This window comes from Podarcis muralis, chromosome 9 (assembly GCF_964188315.1).
Source record: "Podarcis muralis chromosome 9, rPodMur119.hap1.1, whole genome shotgun sequence".
Taxonomy (NCBI): Eukaryota; Metazoa; Chordata; class Lepidosauria; order Squamata; family Lacertidae; genus Podarcis; species Podarcis muralis.
Window position 1 is genome coordinate 38,256,057 of NC_135663.1, and position 27,532 is coordinate 38,283,588.

General features: G+C 40.9%; 1 protein-coding gene across 13 annotated transcripts in view; it reads right to left on the minus strand.

The window, feature by feature from the left end:
• Positions 1-583: 583 nt before the first annotated feature.
• The window catches only part of NR3C2 (nuclear receptor subfamily 3 group C member 2), a 133,727-nt gene continuing 106,778 nt past the window's right edge, over positions 584-27,532 (minus strand). For 12 of the 13 annotated variants that reach the window (XM_028745215.2, XM_077934080.1, XM_028745209.2 and 9 more), the window contains 5 exons: positions 26,404-26,745; positions 25,243-25,387; positions 15,215-15,345; positions 10,375-10,532; positions 584-4,730 (listed from right to left, as the gene is read on the minus strand). In XM_028745215.2, coding sequence (XP_028601048.2) covers positions 4,575-4,730; positions 10,375-10,532; positions 15,215-15,345; positions 25,243-25,387; positions 26,404-26,745 — 932 coding nt within the window. In that variant the 3' untranslated portion in view covers positions 584-4,574. Of the gene's footprint in view, positions 4,731-10,374; positions 10,533-15,214; positions 15,346-25,238; positions 25,388-26,403; positions 26,746-27,532 lie in introns of those variants that run through there. The other variant, XM_077934085.1, reaches the window with a different exon arrangement.

The window sequence follows — 27,532 nt, forward strand, 5'->3', positions numbered from 1 at the left end:
GCAGCATATGTATAAAATGGTTCAGATGTTGAGAGAAATGCTCATGGTGCTTTTTCTTTCAGCTTTGGGCTTTCGTTTGCACCGGGCATGGTTCAAACATCTTTGCCAAGTTGCCCCACACCAAGGCTCTGTGAAAGGCATCCCTTTCAGTGTTCCCCTACGTTTGTGTCATAAAACGTTCCTATCTCCAGCCCACACTGGCAATCGTGTCCTTTTCCAATGGGAAATCCAGCAATGGACTCCCTTCAAAAGCCATCTGCCATGTGGTACTAAATTAAGGATACAACTCTAATGCTCAAATACTGGCTTCATGGAGCCAAAAGGGACTTAACTTCCAAGTCAAATTATTAGGATGAGGCAGTTAAGGACAATTTGTGCCAGTCTACAATATCGGGGAGATTACCTGAATGGTAGAGCCCAGGTGAAGCAACTTGCACCAGCAAAGCCCTTGTTACTGCAAAGGCAGGTGTTGCAAGTAAGATTTACAAAAACTGCATAATGTATCTAATTTCACTCAAGGGCATTTCCCCAAAGAAACAGATGCATCTTCAGATTAGTGTGGTTGATATCAAAGCGCAAGGAATACCGGGAATCACACCATTTTAATTTGTGTATATTTATACAACTTATAAAAAATTATGTACTTAAAGACATTAACATAAAGGCCAAACAGTAATCTTCTATTTATTCAAAAAGTTTAAACATACAGAAGCAAGCCCCTAATTGTTAATGCATTATTATGCATAGATGTCGTTTTACACCATAGTTGCTGCCTGCTCTATGTTTTTCATCTAGCATTATATAATCAGGACACAATCTGCCAAGAACTTCTTCTGCACAAGTGCAAAGTTCCCAGAGGAATGTGCTCTTCAACTCCATGAACTCTGAAACATAACTGAGAATCCTGGCATTATAACTGCTGCCTATCAGGTTATTCACCTGCCAGATGAAATTGCGCTCTCTCTCTCTCTCTCTCTCTCTCTCTCTCTCTCTCTCTCTTTCTCCTCCCCCCCCTATAAAAAAGTCACATCTTTAATAGACAATCAAAAGTGCATTAAATGTAGAATGGGTTAAATTCATAAAGGTGTTTTTTTTAAGTCAGTGAAAATACCACCCTGTGAATTAGATTTTTGCATTATTGATTATAAAGTATATTTTATTAAGATGTTGATATTGCAAGCTTTTAGTCCTTTTTCTCTTTTGTTCTGTGCAACAAAATGGTTACACACTGCAATGCAATGTTATTCTTGAAATACCCACTGCAGTAAATTAAAACTATTTTACATTTTTTACTTAAGAATACAATATTCTTGCTGTATATTTTCAGTCATTCATAGCCACAAAATCATTACACTCGATCAACACAATTTATCATTTTGACATTTTGAAGTTAACTTTTATCTTATTTTGCAGGAGACAGATGCCTGTTTCATTCTAAAGTACAATGTACTCCTGATTCCTTCCTTTTTTCATTTTTCATTTTTATTATTTCTAAGCAATAATCAATGGTTTCATAAACAGGTGATTAAAGTAAAGGATTTATTATAATCTGCTTACAATTGTTTGCAAAGACAGACATATATTTTGCATAAAGATATAAACTGTTTTTAAAACTAATGTAGTGTTTTACTTATGACATTTCTGTGAATTATGAATTGTACCAAACCAAGATTATATGCAATAAGGTACAAAAAATAATAGCAATCAGACAACAACGTGAATTGGGACAGACATCTAACAGTGGATTTTTTAAAAAAAGAATATGGCTTTAATATTTTAATTAGGCAAAGTTACTTAGTGATAAAAAAAGATCCAGTAACTTTGTTAATAAAAAAATGCAGCACCATACTGCGTTTACCACAAACCTGAATAATTTGAAATTCCAATTTCAGTATGGTTTTAAAAAAAACGGTAAATGAAAGGGAGATTTGTGACCACTTCTTCAATATAAACAACCAGTCTGCATGCGGTGTATTTTTATCACTTTAGAAGAGCAGCTTTCATATTGCTGTGCAGATCAAAGGAGCTGATTTATGAATTAGATTTCTAAAACTGCAAATAATATATGCATGTGTAAATTGACTCTTTCTGAGCGTACCTTAACAGATTTCCCATTAAATGAGACATGTGACTTAAAAATAGTAGTAGTAATGTTTGCATCCTGTTTATGAGATGCAAACATTCAAATTTCTGAATCTAATGCACACTTGATTATTGAGAGTTTGCGGGCAGGATACAAAGAGACTTTGTAAGGAAACTTTGGGCTTCTTTTTCTTCTCTCTGTGCCACATAGAAAACCACTTTGAAACTGAGGGCACTTTCAAAAGCAGCTTATGATACATCATTGGAATCTGATGTTCAGCTGGGGGAGGGAAAATCCCACTGGGCAATGCCTACTGGAGGTCTTTGGATCCCAGACTTTGTTAAGGTTTCTTTTATTTTCACAAACTTTACCTAGACACAAAATTACCAGAAGTATAACTCTGACAATTATTCTCTTTACATTTGTATTTAATATCAATGGTCATAGGAAATGTTGCTATAATGCAGCCTCCAATGTGTTTAAATTATTTATAAAATGTATAATGTTGATCACCCCAAGAAAGATACATTTTTCATCATCTCAGTTCATAAAGTAAGTCTTGAGAGAAATTCAGATTAAAGGCTCATGCCTAAAGTTGTTAGCTATGTTTTAGCACTGATTTGTAAAAGTGTTATGGTATTAATATTAAGTTACTAACTAGTTGAGCAGTAATTCTAAACATAGTTACAAGAAAATAATTTGTACTAAAAGTCAGTAGCACGTAATTCCAAATAAGTAGGTTTATGATCTAGGATAACACACACACCCTAGTCCAAATTTGTCAATAGCGTATCTTCTTTCACATAATTATATCATTCCAGAATTTTATCTAGCATGTGTGTTGAAATTTATTTTCTCACATTTTTAGCCCCATTTTTTTGTAGTTTATGTACATTCCAGATTGAAAAGGAGAAGCAAAAAAACAACAAAACCCCACTATTATTATTTAGCTCTCCCTTTTAGCCACAACTTTGTTACAATATTAGACACCCACACTGTCCCACTGAAATCAAGGAGTGCAATCCTATGCATGTCTGCTCAAAGGTAAGTCCCAGATAAGTGTGTATAGGATTTCAGCCTAGCTGTGTGTTGAGTTGCAGCCTTGGAAATAAAACAGATTGGCAGGCAGAATCTCACCTTGTCCCAGGACTGACGAGCCTTTGAGGAGACTCTAGGCACAACCCAATAGGATACTGTCCTCAGGAAGCTGTACTGAAATGTATGAAGTACTGTGTGCTTCCACATCTTCATTCACTTCAGCGAGACAATTTCTTAGTGGGTTGTGCCCTTTGGAGTCTATCTTGGTAGATGTGAAATGTGCAGATAGCTGCAAACACAGCTAGCTAGAGGCATGGAGCAGAACTCTTGTGTGCTAGAGTCATGTAAAAGCAGACAGATACTATGGATGAAAATGGACAGAAAAGAAGTGCAACTGAAAATGGCTATGGGTGGTTATTTACAGCAGACACTGTCAGATGGTAAATTAGATATGATGCTAAAAAGGCACAGCTTTCCCTTTCTGAAATACACTGTAAACGGTTCATTATGCATGCAGAACAATTCACTTTACAAAAAAAATTACCTTGTGTTTAGACAAAAAGAGTAATTAAATAGTCTCCAGCAAAATAGAATTCTTCCAAAAATACTTTCCCATTCATCCTATTAACCATTAAAGATTTTTAGGTCTCATTTACAAAAGTTCCTTATACCATTTTTTTCCAGGTCCTTCAATTTATACATACAGCAATGTACAATACAGCAAAAGACTGCGAAAAATTATTGGTAAAGCCAGCACAATAGATACTAGAAATCGAGACCCAGGCATTTGTTTTAACATCTTATCCTTTCAAGTTAAATAATAAATGAACACTTAACACAGTGTAGATCATCTGTGATGGATAATATGGGATAACAAATGCCGCAGGTTAATATACCAAGATTATTCCACACCAAATGCTCCATTATTTATTTTACACATCCAGGGATTTGTGTGTGTGTGTGTGTGTGTGTGTGTGTGTGTGTGTATAGTACAATTATTAATGCCCCATATTGACTTTGTTTTATGTGCAAACCAACAGTAAGCTTTTCAAAAGTTCATATTAGTCCTTGAACCCTTTTTAAAACAAGCAAACAATACCGGAAACTACATGGCATATTTAAAAGGTTCATCTCTTAAAATATCAAAATCAAAGAGTTATTTGACTAGATATGGCTTTTCATCCAGAGGAACAGGAACATATTTTTTTTCTCTCTCTCCTAAATGTTGGGTTATTGGGGGGGAGATGCATCTTGACGACTTTGCTCGCCTAGTTCACATAAGCTGCTTTCCATCCTCCAAACCCTGGCTATGGTTTTCAGACTATTTAGAGACCATTGAACAATTTTGTATAGCATGTTTTAAAGGTTGGCTTCTTGGGTCCTTCATGGGTGTGGAATAGCACAGGGAAACTTAAGGCAAAGTTTTTTCTTTCTCCAGTAAGACATTTTTCTGTCACTTCCTGTGGAAGTAGAGGGGCTTGGCATTCCCAGATTCCACCTTGGGCAACTGGTCACTGATGATTTCTACCAGCATGGCCGGAAACTCCACTTTCAGAGCTTGAGACTCTCGGAAGGTGTAGAAACAGAATTCCAACAAATCGCTAACAAGCTGAAATGCAACAGGGGAAAAGGGTCAGGAATGGCGCGCGTTGAAATTGACGTAGAAAGTCTTCATGATGCAAAAACAAACAGCGTTAAGAAACAATTTTCCTTAATAGAATAGGTATCGGACAAAGACCAGAAAGTAAGCTCACCACCCACCACTCAAATGTGGATGTGCTAGTAAAAAGTAGTTCGAAGCCAGAGAAATTTCATTCCAATTAATTCCCACAGAAATCAATGGGATCTAAGCAGGGTTTGCTCTGGTTTATGGCAAATGAAAACTTGTTCCAATCATGTATATAGTCCACACACACACCCTGTGTGGCTCTCTGTTGTGTGTGTAAAAGAAATAGAACCTTTGGTTACAGAAGAGCTCCTTTTTTCAAACTGCTTCTTTTCTGACTATGACTTCACTGGAGAGCTCCCATCACCAGCAACCACAAATTATTCTATACTTCTGATTAGGGCTGTTCACAACATAAAAAATAAGAACAAACCAAATGCCTCTGAATATAAAGCCAGATTCTCAATGACACCTTTTCTTCCTGAACAATATTTTATGCACACTGGCAAAAGAGCACACATAGGAACTCTGTTGCTAAGACCACATGGGGCTGTCTACAAAGAAGAAGAGATTTCTAAAAGGAGTCCTATGATCAGACTTTCGGAGCCCAGTTTGTCCTCTCTGATAGGAGAAGGGATTTATTGCTTTGTGCATGTCCCACCTTCATTTTTAGAAGTTGCTCATTTATTCTGCTTTTTGGGTCTGGAAGTTTGGCTGATGAATAGTTTTGAATAGATGCAGGTTTCTTTACCATAAAATCCTATTTATTTTTATTTTACTTTCTGTTTATTCCCTTGTGAGACTCAAATCTTGCAATTCCAATTTTAAACATTCTCCCTTTATTTTTACATGAACCTATTTACCATTTGGACGATGTTGAAGCCTTTATACTAGGATCCTGAGTTCATCTTTCTCAACTTTGCCCCGGGTCCAAAAAAAATAGTTTCTTTTATTCCTTCTGGGATTGGTAGCTAAACCCCACCCACCCCTTAATCTTTAGGTTGAACTGTTGTAAGGCTAGGGATTTAGTAAGCTTTTAACTAGTTTGAACAGGTGGAAGGGTATGAGCAAGCAATTAAGGGCTTAGTATTATATATGCTTTACTGGTAGCTGCTGGGGTAATTATTTTTATTTGCCCATCTAATATTTTCCATTTATAAATTGATTTGTACATTCTTTTTATTCTTATCTGACTCTGATCCCTTTCTGATTACCACCGCTAGCTCACTGGAGCAAGCTAAATGGAGTGAAAATTTTCAATAATTTGTGTCTTATCAATTCAGCTTTATGTTTTCTAGATTTTAAGACCAGTCAGGAATTCTAATGATTCTCTCTCTCTCTCTCTCTCTCTCTCTCTCTCTCTCTCTGTGTGTGTGTGTGTGGTTTTTGTTATTTTGGTGGAAGACCAACAAATGGTTCTTCCCTAGTCTTATCAATAGAAATAACAATTGTGCAATGCAATTAAGTCAATGTGGTCACTGTGGTTTTCACTGTTCCACGGCTGGATTTCAGGCTTAGAATCTCCAAACAAAAGCCATCATTTTAATGCATTTTCTTTTTATTAAGCCATGAAAATTGGCCTATAAAGGCATGGGCATCTCCCCCCACCCCCAAACTGGTTCAACTGCTGATGAAAAAAATAACACATTGGTCTACATCAGGGATGGGGAACTTTGGAGCTTCCAGATGTTGGACTTCCAACTCTCATTGGCCTCAGCATGACCCAAAATCAAGGATGCTGGACTATGTTAGGGGCTGCAGGTTCCCCATCCCTGGTCTAAACTTTCACTCTCCTAACTGCTGTACACCATGCTAGACCCCATGCTGTTCCCTCATGAGTAACTTTTTAAGAGAGCCGATGGCTACAGTGCAGAGAAGTGATGGAAAAGCCCTGATCCACCAGTGAGGGTTTCTCTCCCTTTCAGAGAAAAAACCAGAAGTATTACCTGATACCAAGTAGGCGTCAATTGAAGTCTGTTCTTTACTTGCAGGCTTTTCTAAATTCCACTCACCATTGAATGTATCCCTAAGTAGCTGTGCTTCTGTAGCTATTAAGCGTTCTTTGTGTTAGCAAGTGAACAGTTCAATTCAACCAGTAAGACTCTATATCAACACCTAAGCTGTCACCCATTCTCTCTGGTATAACATGCATTTCTGCGTCCATATTGGATGCCTGCTGATATTTTTGTGTCTCTGAATTTGGTGGGGAGCTTGAGCATAAAACCCTTCTGAAATGGATGGAAAAGGGACCCCAATTGTTTCAAGTCTATACAGTGCTCAATTCATAACTTTATTCGTTTACATTTTTAAAAGGAATTGCCATTATGTCACATTGAAACATTTCTTTTGGGGGGGGGAGGAGGACTAACTAGAGCTTTGACCCCCCCCCCCCAATGACACAAACTGTTTGAATGTAAAATTACTTAAGTATTTACCTGAAATTATTTTTTCATACAGGCTATGCTCCAGTCACTGCCCCTACAAGGCATCATACCCTAATGTTCTTAAACATGTCTTGCAGGTGGGACTTAATTCACAGAATTGAGATACAAATCCTACTGACTAAGGGGCCTTAAATCAGCACAAATCTGCCTTAATCAGCATTGTGACCTCTGCAGGTCTGAATTCAAGCTGTTCTATAATTGCTTTGTTTTGTTTTTAGGGGCTCTGTAAATAAAGTTGCTGATGCTTTGAAATTCTTATTTGCTTACCTTTCCTTTCATGGAATTTTCTTCACACCTTGGCATATTTTTTTGCATGCACATATGTTCACCATGTGGAAGGCCAGCTAAAACCACTGAGCAATGTAAAATATTTCCCTTCACTTGTGCTCCCTATATTACGGAGTGTTGTGTTGCCTTAATTTTGTTTCTATTCTACATCCTCACGGCCTGCAACCCTCATACCCAGGGGCCAGTCCCATTGAAATCAATGGGCTCCATGTAACCCATAGACAATTCCAGCATTAGAACATAAAAGCAGCCTGCTGGATCCTGCCAACTGGCCCATCTAATCCAGCATCCTATTTACATGGTTGCCAGGCACATGTAATGTGGGATGTCAGGAAGGATACCAAAACTCAACAGCACTTGTGATTCCCAGCAACTAGAGTTCAGAGGCATACTGCTTCTGTTTCAGTATCTGTTACAATTTTAGGTAAACTATTGATACTATATAACATTATGCTGAGATTTGCTACCTCAGACCAATTTGGACAAGAGCACACACGCTCTTTCCTCCTTCAGAAGACAATAGGTGGGAGTCAGCGAAATATTACTCATTTAAGCAGACCCATTTAAATGAACGAACATTGACTAATTTAGGCCCATGAATTTTAGAGGGTCTACTCTGTGTGAAACAATGCCACCCTCTTATTCCTCCCTGACACATTGGTTGGCATTAAACTCAAGTTTTACTCCGGGTAGGTAGACGGACTGAAATCAATTCATAATATAAACTAGGTCTATGGATTTTAATGGGTCTACTGTCAGCATAGCTTCGTTGAATACCTCTCAACAGGCTTCCATATGCGCAGAGATTCCGATGTGGGGGAATGCCACATGAAAAACTTTTCGCAGCAGTGTCCCCCAACACATTTTCAGACAGTACAACAACCCACAAGTAAGGGTTATTTCCCCTGGTGTTTGTTAAATTCTGTCCAATTATATATGGAGAGTATAATTAGTTCTGGCTCTGAAAATATATGATGCACCATTTTACTGGCACGGTTCAAAATATTGCACGCACACACGACCCCAACTTTCACAGGCAGCTTGCTACATAATACAGTAAATCTGAAGCATTTGAACTGATGCTGACTTGGATTCACTGACTTCAATGCAACTCTACTGGCTTGAATCCAAGGACTTTAACTAATCTGGTTTGCAGAGCAAGCTGATGTTGAGCAGAAAAACATCTACCCCCCCCTCCTCAAAAGCAAAAGCTAGTCTCAAAGGAATGAGCTGTTACTGCAGTACTAATAATACTCTGACTCCCACCGAGATATTTCAGTGTTTTAATTAACAGCACATTACTTGACAAATAATTCCATATGTATGTTCTGTAAACAGACCTCGGGCTTTGGTGCAGATTTGACCTGAAATGCACCATACTGTACTGCGTCTTCACAAATAAGCCAGTCAAGTACAAAGAAGCACATTTATATGTGGCCTCTCACATACTGAGGCCAAAGATTCTGTGCACAGCATGTGTATCAAAAGCGTATTTCCTTGCTACATCCTAAGAATGGAGCTGAGGAGTTTGCTTGCTCTTGCTGTACAATTGAACAGCTTTAAAGAGGTGCTTAGCAGTAGGCTGTCCTCTTGTAACTGGTGGTGCCACAAAACAGAAGCTCATAAAGAAACCAAAATCCCTTTGGAGAATAAGTTGGGAATGATGTCAATAATAATACATTTAAATGAGTTGGTGAATTTTAAAGCCTGCGTATGACTGACTCATTCTGGTTCAAAGCAATTTGCATTGTCTTTGAAAGACTGGAGATACTATTCACAAATAGCCGTACTTTGAAATGGCTGCATGGACTTCAATAAGATTACGCAGAAATAAGAGGTATTGAGAATTGCGGCTTGAGGGCAGGGGGTGGCGAGGGTGAGGGCGGGGCAGAGGACAGCAGCAGCAATTGGAAACTTGGGTTTCACATACAAAGATTTTCAGCATTTGTAATTACACCCTTACATTTCAATGGAATTCTGATCGAGTGCCTAAAATTGACTTGCACTGACTCACAAGGTTAGCTCTGAGCACAGTTCATGAACTTTGCTTTCTGTTTTAAACCATCTGATGACTCAAAAGCAACTTCCTGTCCTCTTGCTTGCAGAACATTACTCATTAAATTATTTCTCCCAGCACATAAGCAGATCCCTTACCCAGTAGGCCCAGAAAGCAGCTTTCTCACTTGGTTGTATTTGTGGCACTGCCTTTGTGAAAGCGCTTCCCTTTCTGCAAGTCAGGTCAGCCAGTTTTCACCAAACTACCTCCTGCATCCACTTTATCCCACCCACAAGCTGTTCCTGAGGGTTTGGGGGACCGTCTGCAACAGTAAATATTATTCCATGGAAGACTGCAGTACAATACAAGGGGTGGGCAGTGTTGGTGCCCTCACTGAAGCCCTGTCCATAAAGGCAAAGTCACTTGGATACCGCTCATTTTCTATACAAAAATCTACAAACTACTTTCTTTTTCTTTTCGTACTTGGTGCTTGTTAACTGAACAAGACGTAATACTGTTCATGCGCCTGCAACTCAAAACAGCAACCTGAATCTCACTGTTCGTTTTCTCCAGTTGGTAGGTAGGTAGGGAAATGTATGATGTCATCACACTGTGCATTTCCTGTATGGTGTGATGTAATGGGGGGTTTGGTAGTACCACTTCGCCATTGCTCAGTGTCACTTCTGCTACTGACGAGCAACGTCTGCCTGTCATCTCACCTTTTGCGCTGATGAACAGGTATCGCCTCACTTTTTTGTAACAACACTGCATCAAGATACCAATCAACCTCAGTCAAGGGATTTGTTTGATTCCTACAGTATATAACAGTCTCCTCCAAACTATCAAGCCAATTACTTACATCATGAATGGAGTCCAGGAGCTTTGTCAGTTGGTAAAACCGCTGCCAACTTTGCCCAGAACTGTTTGGATGTTTAATTACCATCTTCCTCAGCTCTTTAATATAATTTGCCCTCATTTCTTCAAATGCAGCTTGACTCTTGAGGCCATCCTTGGGAACTGTCATAAAAGGATACAAATATTTATTAATCAATGATCTGTTAAGTTTACATATATATTAAAAAAGGAGAACAATGTGTTGCTACAAGGCCATTCACTAACGTTCAGAAAAGCTTGTTACTGTGTACAAATGCATCCCCCATATTTCTTGCGCATTATGAAAATGTAGCAACTTCATAAATCCTTTGAGGGTTTGCAAACATTCTTCACAGGTGAATATATGGGAAAGACCTTGCTGGAGAACAGTAAAAAGCAATGTGTTTGATTACCCACTTTGACCTAAGAGAAAACCATGCCTGCCTGTGCACACACACAGAGGGAAGAGATGGAATTTTTCTTGTAGAAAACAAAAAAATAGGTTCTTAAACTTCCAGTCAACTCTAATGCTGCATCCTCTTAAACAGTTGCGTAAAAATATAAAAATACACATAATTGCTTTTTACGATGAATTCAAACTGTATTCCTAGGGATGAAAATGCTTTTAGGTTGAAATATGTTTTTGCGCACACATGCTGAAATAAAAATGGAGTTTTATGCTATACAGAATAAAATGAATTATTGTTGTGCCATGGACTGCAATTTCAGTGCTAGGATGCATCCAGATGTTAACAGTGTGCTCTCCCCAATGGACATGGTAGTGCTACTCAGGCATGGGTCATCTGCGAATATTCATGCTTGATCGAAAGGCTACAAGAAGACTGCTCCTTCTCATTGAAGGATATCTCCTCTCACTAATTTATGAACCACTTGGAATCCAGTGCCATGTTATGGCATATATGCATAAAACTCTCTGATATACTTTCAACCTTTGGTTTTGCTGCCCCCCACCCCAAAAGTTCGCTCAGGGTCTGTGTGCTACATTCATTACCGAATAGTGATGGTTTGCATTTCTAACGGTTTGCATTTCAGCTTGAAAGAAAGCCCCCCATTTGAGCCAATATGATGGGTTTTTCCAAGCCTAGGTGTGGCAAGAGGAGCACTGGTGGCGGGACTGCATCTGCAGAGAGAAGTCTACAGAATCTAATTCCATTGCCATTAGAACAACCATCGAGATGCTTGTATTATAACTAGGGGATTCAAAGCAACAACCAATAGAAACACTGGTTTCTATTTGGGCTTCACAAATCTCAGCACTGTACAGAAGATATCTGTTCTGATGGTTGGTAACCTATTAGGCAGAGAGATTATTTCATGTCTCCTCTAAACCAAGCCACCTAGTCGTAATCTTAAGAATAATCATTTATTTTACTTTTCAATGCTGTTAATAGAGACGATCTGCCTTTCGCTAGATTCAGATTTCATATTCAAATATTTTGATTGATTTATCTCATTTAAAAGTCTATATACTGCTTGATTGTCTTTAAAAAACCCACAAAGCCCTCAAAGCAGTTTACAAAAAGGTATTTTGACGGGGAGCATAATTCAGGCAGAACATTAGGGGGGTGTATCCAATGTCATTATTAATCATTAGTAGTAGTACTTGATTTCTAACTTGCACAAATATCAGATTATCTCAGGATGAGTTACAATCCAGAAAAATGACAAAGTTGCCTAATGAGGTGGCAGGTTGGGCAAGGGATCTATCCCTCTTCTCCCACTCCCCCCCCCCCACAACACACTCCCAAAAGAAGCTTCTCTAGAGGGATGGAGGGAACCTCCCATACATTGTGGGATGTGGGTCGTCTGAGGCTGCAGTGGAAGGGAAGCACAGGATTCCTTGGCCTAACTGCAGGCAATTCCCTGCTCCCAAAGCACCTAATAATGTTTGGAAGGTCTCCCCGACCTTCTGGAGAGGCCTGGTGAAGGCTACAAGAGGACAAGGGAGGATCAGTGGCAAGACTTTGCCTTCCATTAGAGGCAACCCTGGAATTTGTGAATATGTGCAACATGCTGCTCCCTGTGACTAGTCAGAGTTGGTGTGTGAAATGAGAAATCCTTGCCTCTATTTCCACACACTCAGATCCCAGGCCAGTTATCCAACACCTAATTTAAAAACAACAACAACAATAATAATTGCTGGATTTTGCAAAAAGATGTCAGAAGTTAGAATTAGGGGGGGCAATTAAAAGTGAGAGTGAAATGGAAAGCACAATAGCTGTTTCAATATGGCTCTCGTTTTTAGATGTGCATGTAAATAATTTAGCAACATGAGACAAGCTGCCTACAAACAAATAGCTGTTCTGGGAGCAGTTATTAGACAATCTTGGTTTTGAAAAAATGCCTAATGGGTGGTAAATGGCAGATCATATATTTGAATGGCAGCCTGTTTGGGCTAACGCTGGGAGGAGAAGTTCTAATGGGCCATCCCGGAATAGCAAGAATAAGTTGCACACTGTTTGGAGGGGAGGGCAGGGTGAACTTATTTGCTGTGGTCTTGAAGCAGCATATACGTTTGCCCGGGAGTAAGGCTAAAATGCTCAGCAAAGTCCCTGCTTCTCCTCCCAGCCTCACTATGGCTATTGTTATTCATAAGGCAATTAGGCTGGGAAGCTTTTCTCTCTCTTCTTCCCAGGTACCCCTGGACTATGGAATTAACAGACCTTTTCGCTTTTGTTGCAGGGGCTCTGTTGGTGAATGATGGTGGTGGTTTTTGGCTTCTGTAATATTATAATTGTGTCATCACAACTGGCACCTCCCAGGGGGAGGAAGCCAGAAGGTCTACCTGCACCCATTAATGAAGCTGGCTCTGGAAACAATGAGTTTCTTGGAAAGGTTCCACTCCCAGAAAGGTAGCCATGCCCTCAATATGTGAGATGGGAGTAATCTATTTTACAGCTTGGCCCTGACCCGGTTCTCCTAATCTTACTACGCATTGGGCATTTCATCATATATTGGGTCTTTGCCCGTTTCCCCACCCCCACCGACAGGTGTTCTTGCTATGTGAGTCCGTTCTAGGAAAGCTGCCACACAGCAATAATTATTTTCATTCCAAGAAGAGAATAAAATTGTTGTTCTCTTTCTAGTGCTTCATGGATTCAAAAAGCATAATATCCCAACAATCTTTGCAAATGAATCAGTGCCCTGTCCAAATCAAATGGTGGCATTGCACACTCATGTGCACATCCAACATCATGTGCTCAAGGGGCAGCATCCGACCAAGTCTTATTCAGAGTGGATCCACCGATCTCTACTCTTGAGTGTTGATTTGGTTGGATACCACTCTGTGTGTAATGGTTTCAATGTTTATAGATCCACTGAAGACCCGAGGGTTTCAGGTTTGCATAACCAGACATACGTTGCATGCCTCATTTTAATAAAGATCATTTCTATGTGCCTATATGACGCTGGCACCCAAATAAATGTGTGAAGGAGTACTGAATGCTTTTTTTACTGGCAAATATGAAAATTATTACACTAGCATCAAACAGAATTAATTATATAAAATTACAATAATCAGAAACACAATTGAAACTTCAGATTGTTGGACATACGCCCAGTTGTTTCTCCGATTATTAAATGTGCTGAGGCAACTGGCAAACGTCCCTACTCTGTGGGCTGGGGAAAAGCAAGAAAACAATTGAGATGTAATGTGTGGTTTCTTCAATGTTAATTGAGAAAAACTTCCTTGATGTGGCCATCATTCAAGTTCCTAAACAAATTCCAACAGCTAGTCAAATGATTAAAAAAATAAAATCAAACTAGCTTGGAAATCTATACTGTAATGCAGTATATGGGTGGCATTATTTGGAACTGAGCTGCCATTTACAGCTATTCGCTGTTTTTGTTAAAACTGAGTTATGCACACAGCAGGATTCCCTTCTGTCTCCCCCACAAATGTCAATCTGTTCTTGGAATGTTTCTTGGCTATTCATTTCATATGATGCATTTAATGCTAGAAAAGACCTAGGTTTTGGATCACTGTAGCGCTTAACCTTTTAATCCTGGCACCTAGCATTTTGAATTATTATTATTTTTAGATCTATGATGAATTTAAGCAGAAATATTATTGCATAGATGTTTAGAATACCCTTCTACCATGTAAACAACCAGGGCAGTTTACAAGAAAGAGACAGGTTGACAGTAAAATAACAACATAATAAAGTACACAAGCAAAACAATAATTAAGAGAGCAGTTAAAATGAGCAGTTAAAATGCTGTGAGCATTTTAAAAGCCTGGTGCCAAGCAGGCAACAATGCAGTTGCCAGGTGAGCCTTCCTGGAGAGCGATTTTCCACAAGCAAACTGTCCCTGTCCCAAAAGCCCTCGCTCTGCTTACCACCCATCTTAGCACAGCTGGGAGTGCTGGAAAAGAACTCTTCACATGAGCAGGTTGATGTGAGGGCAGACATTCTTCAATAGCTTTAACACTAAGAGCTAGCAGTTTGAATTTTGCTCAGAAACAGACTGGGAGTAATATTATAGGGCTCTGCAACCCATATGTCATGTTCCCAACAACCAATCTCTTCTAGTAGCTAAGTGGCTGTATTTTCAATGGACTTTGAAGCTTTCAAAGGCAGATCCACATACAATGTATTGCAGCAGTCATCCTCGGAAGCATTTGGTCTTTGTTTTAAACAATTTGCTGTAGGTGTCCAATTCAAAACACTGGCACCAAGGCCTTGTGGCTCCTGCAATCTAGTTCCTTTTTCACCATTAAGTGAGTCATTTGGACTAGTCGGTTAGAACGATATGTAAATTTAGCACAGTTGACAATTAGGACTGGAGTTAACTGGCAAACTTACCTGTGCTTAATAGCAGCAAAACTTTCATTATAGTATATTCTTCAAAGCTAAGTTGCAAGCGAACAAACTGAAGGCTGATCTGGTGCATCCCCTGGCACAACTCAAACATTGCAGACTGGCGCATTCTCTCTCTGCAAAAGGAAAAAAAAAGGGGACAGAATACAGATAAGAATAGGCAAGCTTGGTTGGTAGAGCCCCAAGGCTACGCAAGTCTTGAATTACTTAAGAGTCAAATCACACAGCCGTATACTCATTGTGAATAAGCACAAGTATGACATGCTTGGTTGTAAGTATTGATGCAGCTCAACCATCGGCTAACTTCCTCTTAAGCCAGACAGATCTTTGTCAGTCCTAAAATTCCTGAACTAGAGACATACCGTATTTTTCGCCCTATAGGACGCACTTTTTCCCCTCCAAAAATGAAGGGGAAATGTGTGTGCGTCCTATGGGGCGAATGCAGGAGGCAGGCAGGCAGGAAAAGCTCCCAAAAGCCGCACACAAGCTCTGTGCGGCTCTTGCGGCTTTTCCTCAGGAGGGACAAGGGACTGACGTGGCCAGTCAGTCCCTTCTCCCTCCTCTAGAAAAGCCCACAGGAGCCGTGTACTCCGTAAAGGGTGCGTGGCTCCTGTGGGCTTTTGCGGGAGGTGGGGCTATTACCATAGCCGCACGCAGCCTCTCCCGGCTGGAGAGGTGACGCGCGGCTATGGCAGCAGCCTCTTCGCAGGAGAGGCGTTGCGCAGAGAGGAAGAACTGCACAGTGCCCCTTCAGCCACACGCCTGCTTGGATGCTGGAGGAGGAACAGAAGGGTCTTCCTCTGCATCCCAAAGCCTGGGGCGAGCTTCGCGCAGCTCTCCACAAGCCGTGGGAGCCTGGCGCGACTTCGCACTGGGCTCCCACGGCTTGCAGAGAGCTGCCTGTTCTGGGGGCTGGGGTCGGGGGAAGCTCGGGCTTCCCCCGACCCAGCCCCGCGCCTGGGGCGGGGAATAATTTTTTCCCCTTTATTTCCCCCCAAAAAAACTAGGTGCGTCCTATGGGCCAGCACATCCTATGGGGCAAAAAATACGGTACATTAAATCATGGAAACTTCCTACCCTAGACTGGTGACATAGTCAAGTCTAGTGCTGCATCTCATGACACACTTTGAAGGCAACACTCAAACAGCACATCAGTTTCGAGCAATTCTATAATTCAGGCATGTCCTACAGGTAGATCATGATCAACTTGGTAGATCACTGGACGTCTGCGGTAGATCACCGGTAGATCACTGGCTCCCCCCAAAGAAGCTGAACAACTGTGGCTCCCCTAAAAAAGCTCAACATTTTACCTCCTCCATGAAAAAACTCAACAACAACTTTGACCCGAACCCCAAAAAAGGGGGTAGATCACTGCCAGTTTTTAACTCTGTGAGTAGATCGCAGTCTCTTGGGAGTTGGCCACCACTGTTCATTCATCTTTCTCTGAAGAGAATACTCAAGGATCAGACCTTTAGAAGCCACCAACTTACTAGATGACTTTAAAAGGGGAATAAATAAATTCATGGAGAATGAAGGCCATCAGCAGCAACAAGCCATGATGGCTAAATGTTACATCAAATATCTCAGGCAGTGTTTTTCTGAATGCTAGTTGCTGGGGAAGAACAGTGGCACAATGCTACTACACATTTAAAATACTTTTAATTTCAACCACAGTAACATTTTTCCCTGGTTGGGGGCAAAATTTCAGTATTACTAAACATACAATGCTTGCAAAATGCGTTGAGAACTACAGAAGGAACATCAATTGATATTTTAGTTTCAAGGGAACTGATGCAGTTGAGCAACTGAAGTAATAAGAGGTATTGATTTTATATACATCAACTTAGAAAAACTTTCACAACCAAATTGCTCAATTTCTACCCCATCCCAGTCCAGTGTAAAAATATTTCTAAAAGGCAAGAGACTGGTCAAACTAGTTGTGCAGTACTATGCAACCACTTTCAGAGATGTGAAGTGTGAACTATCAAGGAGTTCACAGGTTGATGCTGTGGAAGGACATTGTATATTAAAGTGAACATCAGAATTAAATAGAAGAGTTCCTCAACCACTATATATTTCTAAATATATACACCATTAATGCCACCCTAATAGATTTCATTTTCTAAATAGTGAATGATACATGTTTTCCCGGAAATATAGCAGATCAATCTCTAGGATATTAAAAAAGAGAAAACTTGTGTTGCAAGAGAATGAATCACAGGAATAATTTGCTCTTAGGAAGGCTTATGTTAGAATTCAGGTATCACTTCTTAGATAGTGTTTTGAAAGCAAAAAAGGAAGTTTGTAAGGACAAATGTTCAGAGTTGTTTTCTGTACTTCTTCAACAGTCTCGGAGGAAGGAGTATATGGTTACCACCCACTCAGCTGTAAGTCATGCATTACATTGAAAGCTAGCTGATTCTTCCAGTAGATAAAGCAACATAGTTCAGCTCCTGTAATTTGGTGCTTTTTGATTTATCCAGCTGTCGCCAACCATAAATATGAGTGTTTTCCCAAAAAGTACCTGCGATAGTGCTGCTTGCAACAAGGAAAGGCCGGGCACTCAGTCATACTAGTGTTGTTATTTAGGAGAGGGGGAGAATAACACACACACACACACACAGAGAGAGAGAGAGAGAGAGAGAGAGAGAGAGAGAGAGAACAGAGAGGAAGAAATGCATCCATTTAAATACAAACACTTGTATTGTGCTTGATGAAGCCCCAGAGCCAGGAATTGACCACTGTCATGGACTGGTTGGACACAAAGGAATGGTGGGAGGAACTGGCTGGGGAACCCCCGGGGAAGAAGGCTCAGAGTTCAGGGAGTGGTGGTGTGAAGACAATGAGTGGTCAGAGGGAGAAGAGGGAGAAGACTGGGAGGTGGAGGTATCAGAAGGTGAAGAGGTAACAGGGCTGGGTGAGCTGGGAGAGTCTGTGGCAGAGAGAAGTCCAGAATTAGAGGCAGAAGCTGAGGCAGGAGAGGAGGGAGGGCAAAAGGCAGAGATGAGTCTGACTGGTAGGGAGTCTGAGCACCACACAGGTGCAGATTGCTCAGATTGCTTGGGAGAAACTCCAGAGAGGAGGGGACTTAGGCTGCTGTAGGTACCTTCAGTCTTAGCAACTGATGATCCATGGGGGGGGGGGGAGGATACTGGGAATGAGTTCCATGATCATTAGGCCTGACATTCTGCCAATTCTGTGCAGATCCTGTTCTTGCTAATAAAGAGGTGACTCCAATGTGCATGGTGTGATTTACTGCTGGCTCGCTCCTGTCAACCACCATAAAAAATATATTGATATGTGGTGGTTAATCTGTGTTACTACAGATGGCACTAAACTACAACTCCCATAATCCCTGGCCATTGGTAATGCTGGCAGGGGCTGAAGGAAGTTGTAGTCCAGCAAATATCTGGAGGGCTGCAGGTTAGCCATCCCTTCTACATAGTACTATCAAACTAATGTTTTTGTCAGTCGTTTGAGGAAGAATGTTCATTCTACCTCCATAAGAATATACAAATAGAAACCAGTGCCTTAAACTGTGCCCAGAAAGCTCTAAGTAGCCACTACAGTGATACCTCTGGTTACAGACTTAATTCGTTTCGGAGGTCTGTTCTTAACCTGAAACTGTTCTTAACCTGAGGTACCACTTTAGCTAATGGAGCCTCCCGCTGCCACTGCACTGTCGCCACGAGATTTCTGTTCTCATCCTGAGGTAAAGTTCTTAACCCAAGGTACTACTTCTGAGTTAGCAGAGTCTGTAACCCGAAGTGTTTGTAACCTGAGGTGTTTGTAAGCAGAGGTACCACTATAGAGACTTGAAAGACCGGTGCAAAATTCTCTCAAAGGCCCATCTCCAGCTGGGTTGTACAAATTGCAGCACCTGAATTGCAGCAAGTTGTGAAAGCGTCTAAAACCATTTTCAGTCCTTTCAAGCAAGGTAATCATTTTGTTACACAATAACTGCACAGTTGTTATTTATGTTTCAAGGAATGCAGAGGTCCTTTCCCTATCTATTGCAATAAAGACTGTTGTACGGAAAGCAGTTATGCAAATCTGATAGACATCTATTCAGATAGTGGCCATGATGTCATTGGCAAAGAGCAACACACCTCGTTTTTTAAAAAAACATGTTTACTTATTTATCCATTTCTCTCTCAACCAAGCATTTCCCCACTGCAGCACTCAAATCTCAAAGAAGGCCAGACATCAAGATACCACCCATTCTGCTTTCACAACTATATCCTGACATTTTTCAGTTCTTTCCCTCTTTTTTTCACATTACTTCTATGGAGGCTCTGGGCTCATCTCTCCAATAGGGTAAGATATTGTGGCCCCAGCCATGGATCAAGACTCAGTGGTGGAGCTTCATGCTCCGGCACCGGGGGAGGAGACCAGTCAGGGGTGGAGCGGGGTGTGCCGCTTGCGGGGGCGGGGTTCCCAGCATGGGTGGGTGGGTGGGGAGCCACAATGGCACCTTGGGGATTGCGCTGCCGGGGGCAGTGCGCTCCCCCCCCCCACTCCTCTTCCTCCTCCAGTGTCAAGGCTTGCACAAAGACAGCACTAAAAACCAGGTAGGAAGTGTCACACAGAAAGCTTCCAACAGAGAAGGCAACGACATGTTCACAAGACTAAGTAGCCACCACTACAAAGCAAGGAACTGATACAGAGGAGAGCCCTGCTAGAAGAACCCATCTAGTCTATCATCCTTTTCCCACATGGGCCAACCAAATGCCTATGAGAAATCCGCAAGCAGGATATAAGTGCAACAGCACCCTCCCAACGTATATTCCCCAACAACTGGTAGTCAGGTGTAATGAAAACATTATTTCTTTTCCTCTTGTACTGTGAAACTCAGCCTTATACTACTGATTTATTCTATAAAGATATTCCAGCACCTTCAAATGCTCTCATGATCCTGATGTTTATTATTATTATTATTTCCATAGCAGTGGAAAAATCTCCTTCAGTAACAGTTTGCTTAGAATTCAATGGCACATGTGCTTACTGGTTATGATTCTTTTATTAGTAGTATTTTGGTATTAGTATTAGTATTATTTATAGAATCGATATACTGCCCTATACCTGGAGGTCTCAGGGCGGTTCACAGGACAATATCAAAATACAAGACCTCAAAATAGCTAATCAAAATAAAAACAGCAACCCAATAATTCCCCATATCCACTTTTACAAGAACAGAATACCAGAATACACCAAGTTACAGCAGTGCAGGTACAGACTACATATGAAAATGTATTACAGAAAGCATTATGTCCTATAAAGCTCCAAAGATACTCCAGTGCAACAGAAGAACTATGGCTGCTACACCACTTGAGCATAAGTTCCCCTCCATCTGAGAAATACATAACCAGCACTGGGCCCGGGAGAAGGGATGCAGTATGCCACATAAAGCACCAAATGTATGTAAACCGTGTTTCTGCAAGATCAGCAGCACTGTATGTTCTGACAGCAGCAGTCATCTGGGATATGGGCCAAGAGGAACCTAAACAGAGTCCAGGACTTGTTTCCCCCTCATGTCCAGCCCACCAGATAATTGGTGCTGTCAGCTACAGATGTTGGAGAATACTGATGAAGGCAGAAAAGGAAGTGGAAATTGTGGCAGTTTGCATGTATCTCTCTGATCAAGAATGGAATTTGTTCACATCACATTAATTAACGGCCTTGTTTTTACACTGCTTTGACATTTCCTTTACATGGGAACAAAAGTTCTGTAAGTTCTGTAAATATATCCATAACTTCTGCTAAATAGCAGACAGTGAGATGCATAACATAGTATTTGGTGGGAAGCCTAAGTGCAGCAGAATGGAAGCAGTGCTGATTGTGACAAGTACAGCTTGGAATGGAAATTGCTATTTTCCTCTGCATACGTGCCTTTGTAGAGTTAGTATTTCTGCTCTTATAGCTATTAAAACAAAGCAGCACAACAGTCTGGATGCTGAAGGTGACCTAAGGAGTGTTCTGTCTTCCACAACACACTAAATCCAAAAGCTTGTGGCAAGCACACAGCTTGTCATGTAATTGAAACTGACACTTTGAAATTTTATGTGGTTTTTTTTGTGAAAATTTGAAGTTTAAAAAAAATAATTTAAGTACTTTCATTTGCCTTCATTATTAAGCCCAAAAATATGATTTATAATTAAAGTTGCAATATTTCAATCCTTTTGAATAGTCAAATAAAATAATTAGGGGTATGGATTTTTTAAAATATTAGCTAAAAGGAGCATGGGATTAAAAAAAAAGGTTGAGAAATACTGATGTAAGTTGTTAATAAGAATATCTATCCAATGTGAGTGTCTGCACTTCTTGTTAAACTTTTGGTACACATTTCCATGAAGTCCAGGCCTTCTGAAGCAGAAAAAAATATGGGATAGTATACCAAAAATACTTGGTTGATTCTCCAACAAGATCATGAATTACAACCCTTTCCCATTAAATGTACATCTCACTGTCAGACCAATGGCAAAAATTCTCTGGCCAAATACTTAAATAACATAGGTGTTAATGTTTTATTAATATTTACAAGATTATAAAAGGCTTCCTAAAATTAGGCCCATGGGATTAACAGAGCGAAAGCAAAACGAATGTCAGTAGGAAAGGCAATATAGCAAATGACCTATGAAAGTTGTGGAATAATACTCTGCTAAATGCAACAATGACAGCAAACGAGCTTTTCCTCCTCCGAAACTGTACAATTAAAGTAAATCTGATATGCTTGAAAACACAGCCTTTTATTTTACTCTTCCCCTCCTTAACTGTTAACACAGAATTAGCTGTTCAGGATACCAGGAAGAGTTACAAGCTGAAATAGCTGAAAGGTCACGCAGAGGTAGCTGCGGCCTTACAGTGTGTTATGCAATGATAAACCCATTGCTCTCAAGTTCAGCAAGGATTCCCACAGTGACTGCACATGACACAATAGAAAGGCACTCATCCGAATGGTTATTTAACCAGAACACTTATAAAATCAATTAGAAAAGGAAAATGTTAAAAATCCTAGCTATAACTAAGGCCTAATGTACTGGATCTTAACTGAAAATATGACTGGTTCTTAGCATTACCCATCTTCATTGCCCATTTCAATTCATGATTCACTGACATAGAGTTAAAACAAAAAAATTCCTTCCAGTAGCACCTTAAAGACCAACTAAGTTAGTTCTTGGTATGAGCTTTCGTGTGCATGCACACTTCTTCAGATACTTCTGCATGCACACGAAAGCTCATACCAAGAACTAACTTAGTTGGTCTTTAAGGTGCTACTGGAAGGATTTTTTTTGTTTTGACTATGGCAGACCAACACGGCTACCTATCTGTAACTGACATAGAGTTGTCTGCAGTAGCCAAGGACACTTATTCATCCCATGTGAATTCTAGCTGCCTAACCTGCTTTCAGATTTGCCTTTCTGTACCACCACGGTATAGCATATTTAAACTGAAAGGATGCATCACAAAAAAAGTTTCTTAAAAATAAGTGCCCCTTCAAAATACAGCACGCCAGCTGCACTGCCCATATCTATTTGTTGATTCCAAACTCCAGAAATATGCTTTATGGCCCAAAAACCCAGTGCTTATCATTAGGCAATAAACTAGCTGCACACTACTGGTTTCTGACCTACTTTTTGGGAAACACTTTTAAAATCTAACATTGAAAAAAACCCTGCACTTATTTGTTAGCTATGCTATTGGTTTCATATTAATCTGAGCATACTGTTCCCCTGCACTGACTCTACTAGGGGTACTAGTAGTAAGTTACACCTGATGAATAGTAAAATCATATGTGAATTTCATCAAACCCTTTGTAGTCGCAGAAAGAACCCCCATGCTTAATGTTTATATATGGGCCAAGCAGCAACTCCATCAGTTTTTGGCTAATAAAAGGAATTGAAGAACAGAAAATGTTTTTAGATGTTAGACTCATAGAATCGTAGAGTTGGATGCGACCGGGACCCCAATCTAGTTCAATTCCCTTCAAATTAGCTAAAATAGCTAAGCCAAAATAGGAACATGGGAAGCTGACTTGTACTTATCTAGCTCAGTACTGCCTGCACTGACTGACAGTGGCTCTCCAGGATTACAGAGGAGGTTGTCTCTGAGCCCTATCTGGAGACGCCAGGGATTGAACATGGGACCTTGTGCATGCAATGCAGACAGATGCTCTGTCCCTGAGCTATGGGGCCCTTCCCTCTTAGGTCTAGAAGGCGAAAGACCCAACAACTCTTCAGGGCCAGCATCATCATACGGAGCAGCTGTCTGATGTAGGGAACAGTGTGACCTCAGGAGGCTGAGTAGTGGTGATGAGCCTTCCTTATACAAGTAGCCTAACACTCCTTGAAGACCTTCTTGGGTGAATAATGCCACAGTGTGAATCTGGCATTCATAAATACAGTTCACCATCACAGCAGCAGTGTTTGCAGTTCGTAGATCATAGAAATGTAGAGTTGGAAGGGACCACAGGGGTCATTTAGTCCAACCCCATGCGATACCGAAATCTTTTGGCCCGACATGTAGCTTGAACCCATGGCCCTGAGATTACGTGGGGCTGCCCTTGAGACTGACCCAGAAACTCTAGCAGGTGCAGAATGCCGTGGCGAGACTCCTTACGGGGTCCTCGCTGCAGGATCACATTCACCTGGTGCTATACCAGCTGCGCTGGCTCCTGGTGGAGTACAGGATCAGGTTTAAGGTGCTGGTTTTAACCTTTAAAGCCCTATACGGCCTAGGACCCTCGTATCTACGGGACCGCCTCTCCTGGTATGTCCCACGGAGGACCTTACGGACTTCAAACAAAAACATCTGGGAGGTCCCGGGCCACAGGGAGGTTAGGCTGGCCTCAACCAGAGCCAGGGCTTTTTCGGCTGTGGCCCCGATCTGGTGGAATGCTCTGTCACAAGAAACAAGGACCCTGCAGGACTTGACATTTTTCCGCAGGGCCTGCAAGCTGTTCCACCAGGCCTTTGGCCAAGGCATAGTCTGACCCCCTCCTTCTGTAATCCTCATAGAACTCTAGCCCAATGGTTGCCATTAATCTGATTTTGGACTGCTTGTTAGCCTCTCTGAGCCCGGCTTTGGCTGGGGAGGGAGAGATATAAATAAAATATTATTATTATTTTTTATTATTAAGAGCCTCATGCTCTACCGACTGAGCTGCTGAGATTATGGGGATGACTTTGCTATCTACATTGGGACAGTCTGGTTTACATGTTACTTTATCCACAAATGAAGCTCAACCTGAACTGCTAGTCTGTAGAAGAAAACATCTACAGCAATAGTGTTCCACTGCAACCCACATAACATATGTATCACAGGACAAATAACAATATTGCAACAGTATAGCAAATATGCAAGTGTAACAGTTTAATACATTCCAAATACCTTCATCACACACAGCACATGGCACATGCCAGACAAAGCATCTTAAGAATCTGGAGACTAGCATGGGCAAGGCTTTAAAGGTGAATTTAAAACAGAAAGGAAGACAGACATGGAATGGCTCCCCACCCCCAGCAGTTATAGCGATAATATGAAGCTAGGAATGCTTCATTAAAACATTTTGGTTTCTTTCAAGACTGCAAAGAAAAGGAATTATAATCATCATGAACACACGCTGGGCAAACTGCTAGCTGTATACAAAAGAACTATTCTGTGAATGTGCTTAGAAAAACCAGCAATATGGGTGTTTTTGTATACTGAAAGGTAGAGAGTCCTCCAAACTACAGTAGGCACCAAAGGGGGGGAGGGAAGAATGATGTTTTCTGTTCATCTAGGTTTCATATCGGCTACATTTCAAAGCCAATGGAATGTTAATGCTTTGGAAACAGTATCCGACACAATGGCAGATATGGATCAAATGGATGGGTAGGAGGAAGGTTTCTCAGAAAGATATTTCCTGTGCTCTCTTTCATTGGCATCCATATTTTGCGGGTTTTGCATCTCTGCATCTCTAATAGTGCTCTATTTATTCTTCCTTTGTAAAAGCAAATATTTGATAGATAACTTACTCATTAAAGACTAAATCAGGAGCAAAATAGAGGAACTGGCTATTTGTATGCCTGTATGATCTCCAGCTCAAGGCAAATGACGATAGACACATCCAAGAATATTGGATTAGAGTAATTTGGTCCTCAAGAGGCAAGCTTCGAAAACCTGAAGAACAGAACAACAAATCAAAAACAGCATTTATAGATCAGTGAGCTACTTTACCACCATCATAAGTATGGAAAACAAAATACCATTGTGCAGGCAGTTTATCCACATCCATTTTTAACAATGAAATATGTTAAAATAAAATATAAATAATATATAAAATATATAAATAAAATATAAATAACAGTGATTAATTTTTAGAGAGAGGTGTTGAGGTTCAGGCTTGCTAGGAAACCACGCCCTCCAGGGTCCAAACTGCATCTGACTTTATCTCCACCCTTAAATCCAAGGAAGTATGTGGGGGCTGTGTCTTTTACCCTTTGCCCTGCTATGGATCCAATCTGGACTGGGCCCTCTGCACTTGCAATTTCAACTGCCAAGTGCATGAGTGGGGAGGGCAGAGCCCTCTACCCTAACACACTATGGTCCCGATCCATATGGCCCTTCTTCCCCACTGGCTAGTTTTCAAAACAAACCATCTTTAATGGCAAAACTACATGGCTAACATCATGTGTAATTGACATACTTTGTACCCTAATCCCAAGGAAATGGAGGGAAATCCAGTCAGTATATGTAAGGGACAATTTACATCCTTACTGTTATTTCACAATTTTCATGGTTTTGCCTCTCTCGTTTGAAATAATTCCAGGTCAGAGTCCTCATGAGCCCATTAAAAAAATATAATGAAACAATATATATCTCGGGGAGAAGGCCTAAGAATGGCTGTTGGGTTTCTGTCCAACTTGGAGCAGTTGGATGCTATGTTTTCATGTGTTCTAAACAAATATTAATTTTATTTAGGCAATAGCTTATGCAAAACACATGCATGCATTGTTGGGAGAGGAAGTTTAAATTTCCATTCACTGACACAAGCAGTGTCTCACACACAAAGGTCTATTGCTTCCTCAGAGGAAGCTATTAATTAAATGTTGATACAGGGAAAGTATTCTTACCAAGTTCTTTTGGGCAAGGCATGCCTGAAAGCCAAGAGGGATATGCTAGAGGAGCCCCCTTACCTGGAAGTATCTTTGCCCACTTTACCACCTGAATCATCTGCTTGCCAGCAAGACGGTTTAAAGTGGAGAGCAGGTGTTCTGCCGTATCCGGCTTGGAGCCGTCATACCCAGCATATACAATTTCAGGTTCAATGTTCTCAAGGACCATAGCAGGCGAGGGAGTAAGTGCCGGTGAAACTGCAGATAAGTGAGGAACAAGTGCTGTGTTTACAGAAGGTTCTTTTGCTGGAGCGATATACGTTGTTCCTTCTTCTGGACTTTGGGGTGGCGGCTGCTGCTGCTGCTGCTGCTGCGGTTCATCGTGGATCCCTTTTAATTTGCCCAACTTCTTTGACTTTCGAGCTGTGGGTGAGGGAGGAATACGGGAAGAATTTTAGCAAAATGCTATCAGCTTTCTTCAATAAAAAAATAGTATGAATGACACCTAAGGGTCACAACGACTTAATACAGTAAGAACCAGAAAGATCCGTTAGTATTTTTTTAAATGAACCTAGAACAGCAGGATACTAGGTCGGATACTAGGATGCAACAACTGATTGGCCTGCAGCAGCAGCCCAATCAGGCGCCAGGAGGGAAACATAATCAACTCATCAGACGGTATTCATTGTGTAAATAATGTATATAAAGCCTGAGGTTTGGGGGGAAATTCAATCACTATCCCTATGAGCTGAAATAAAGAGCATGAAATTACTACTCGACTCTGAGAATATTTCAACAGGAATGTCTTAAAGAACTGTCTGTTTTTCAAATGCACAACTACTGCTTTGATAGGAGACATTAGTCCTGTTCAGGCCACCCAATATATGCCTGCCCAGGCCACACTCGCTAGTCCTCCCCTGATGCTGGGTGCTCCAATTAGGATTTTTCCCAGGTGTCTGCATGCGCTCCATGACTGGCTGCAGAGAGGAAACCTTTACCCTGCTTACTATGCACATTTGTACATGTGAAGGCTTCTATTGAACCCGGAACCCTGATTTCAAAGAAGGCTCCAGCTTGCATGAGAGTTCTAAGTGTATACAGCTGTATTTGTGAAGTTTCTTCTTTCTGCATACATTTGTGCAGATGCCATGGAGCAGGGAGATTCAGAGCAAGACAAATCGAGGGTTAGGCTAATCGGCATGGCCCCACG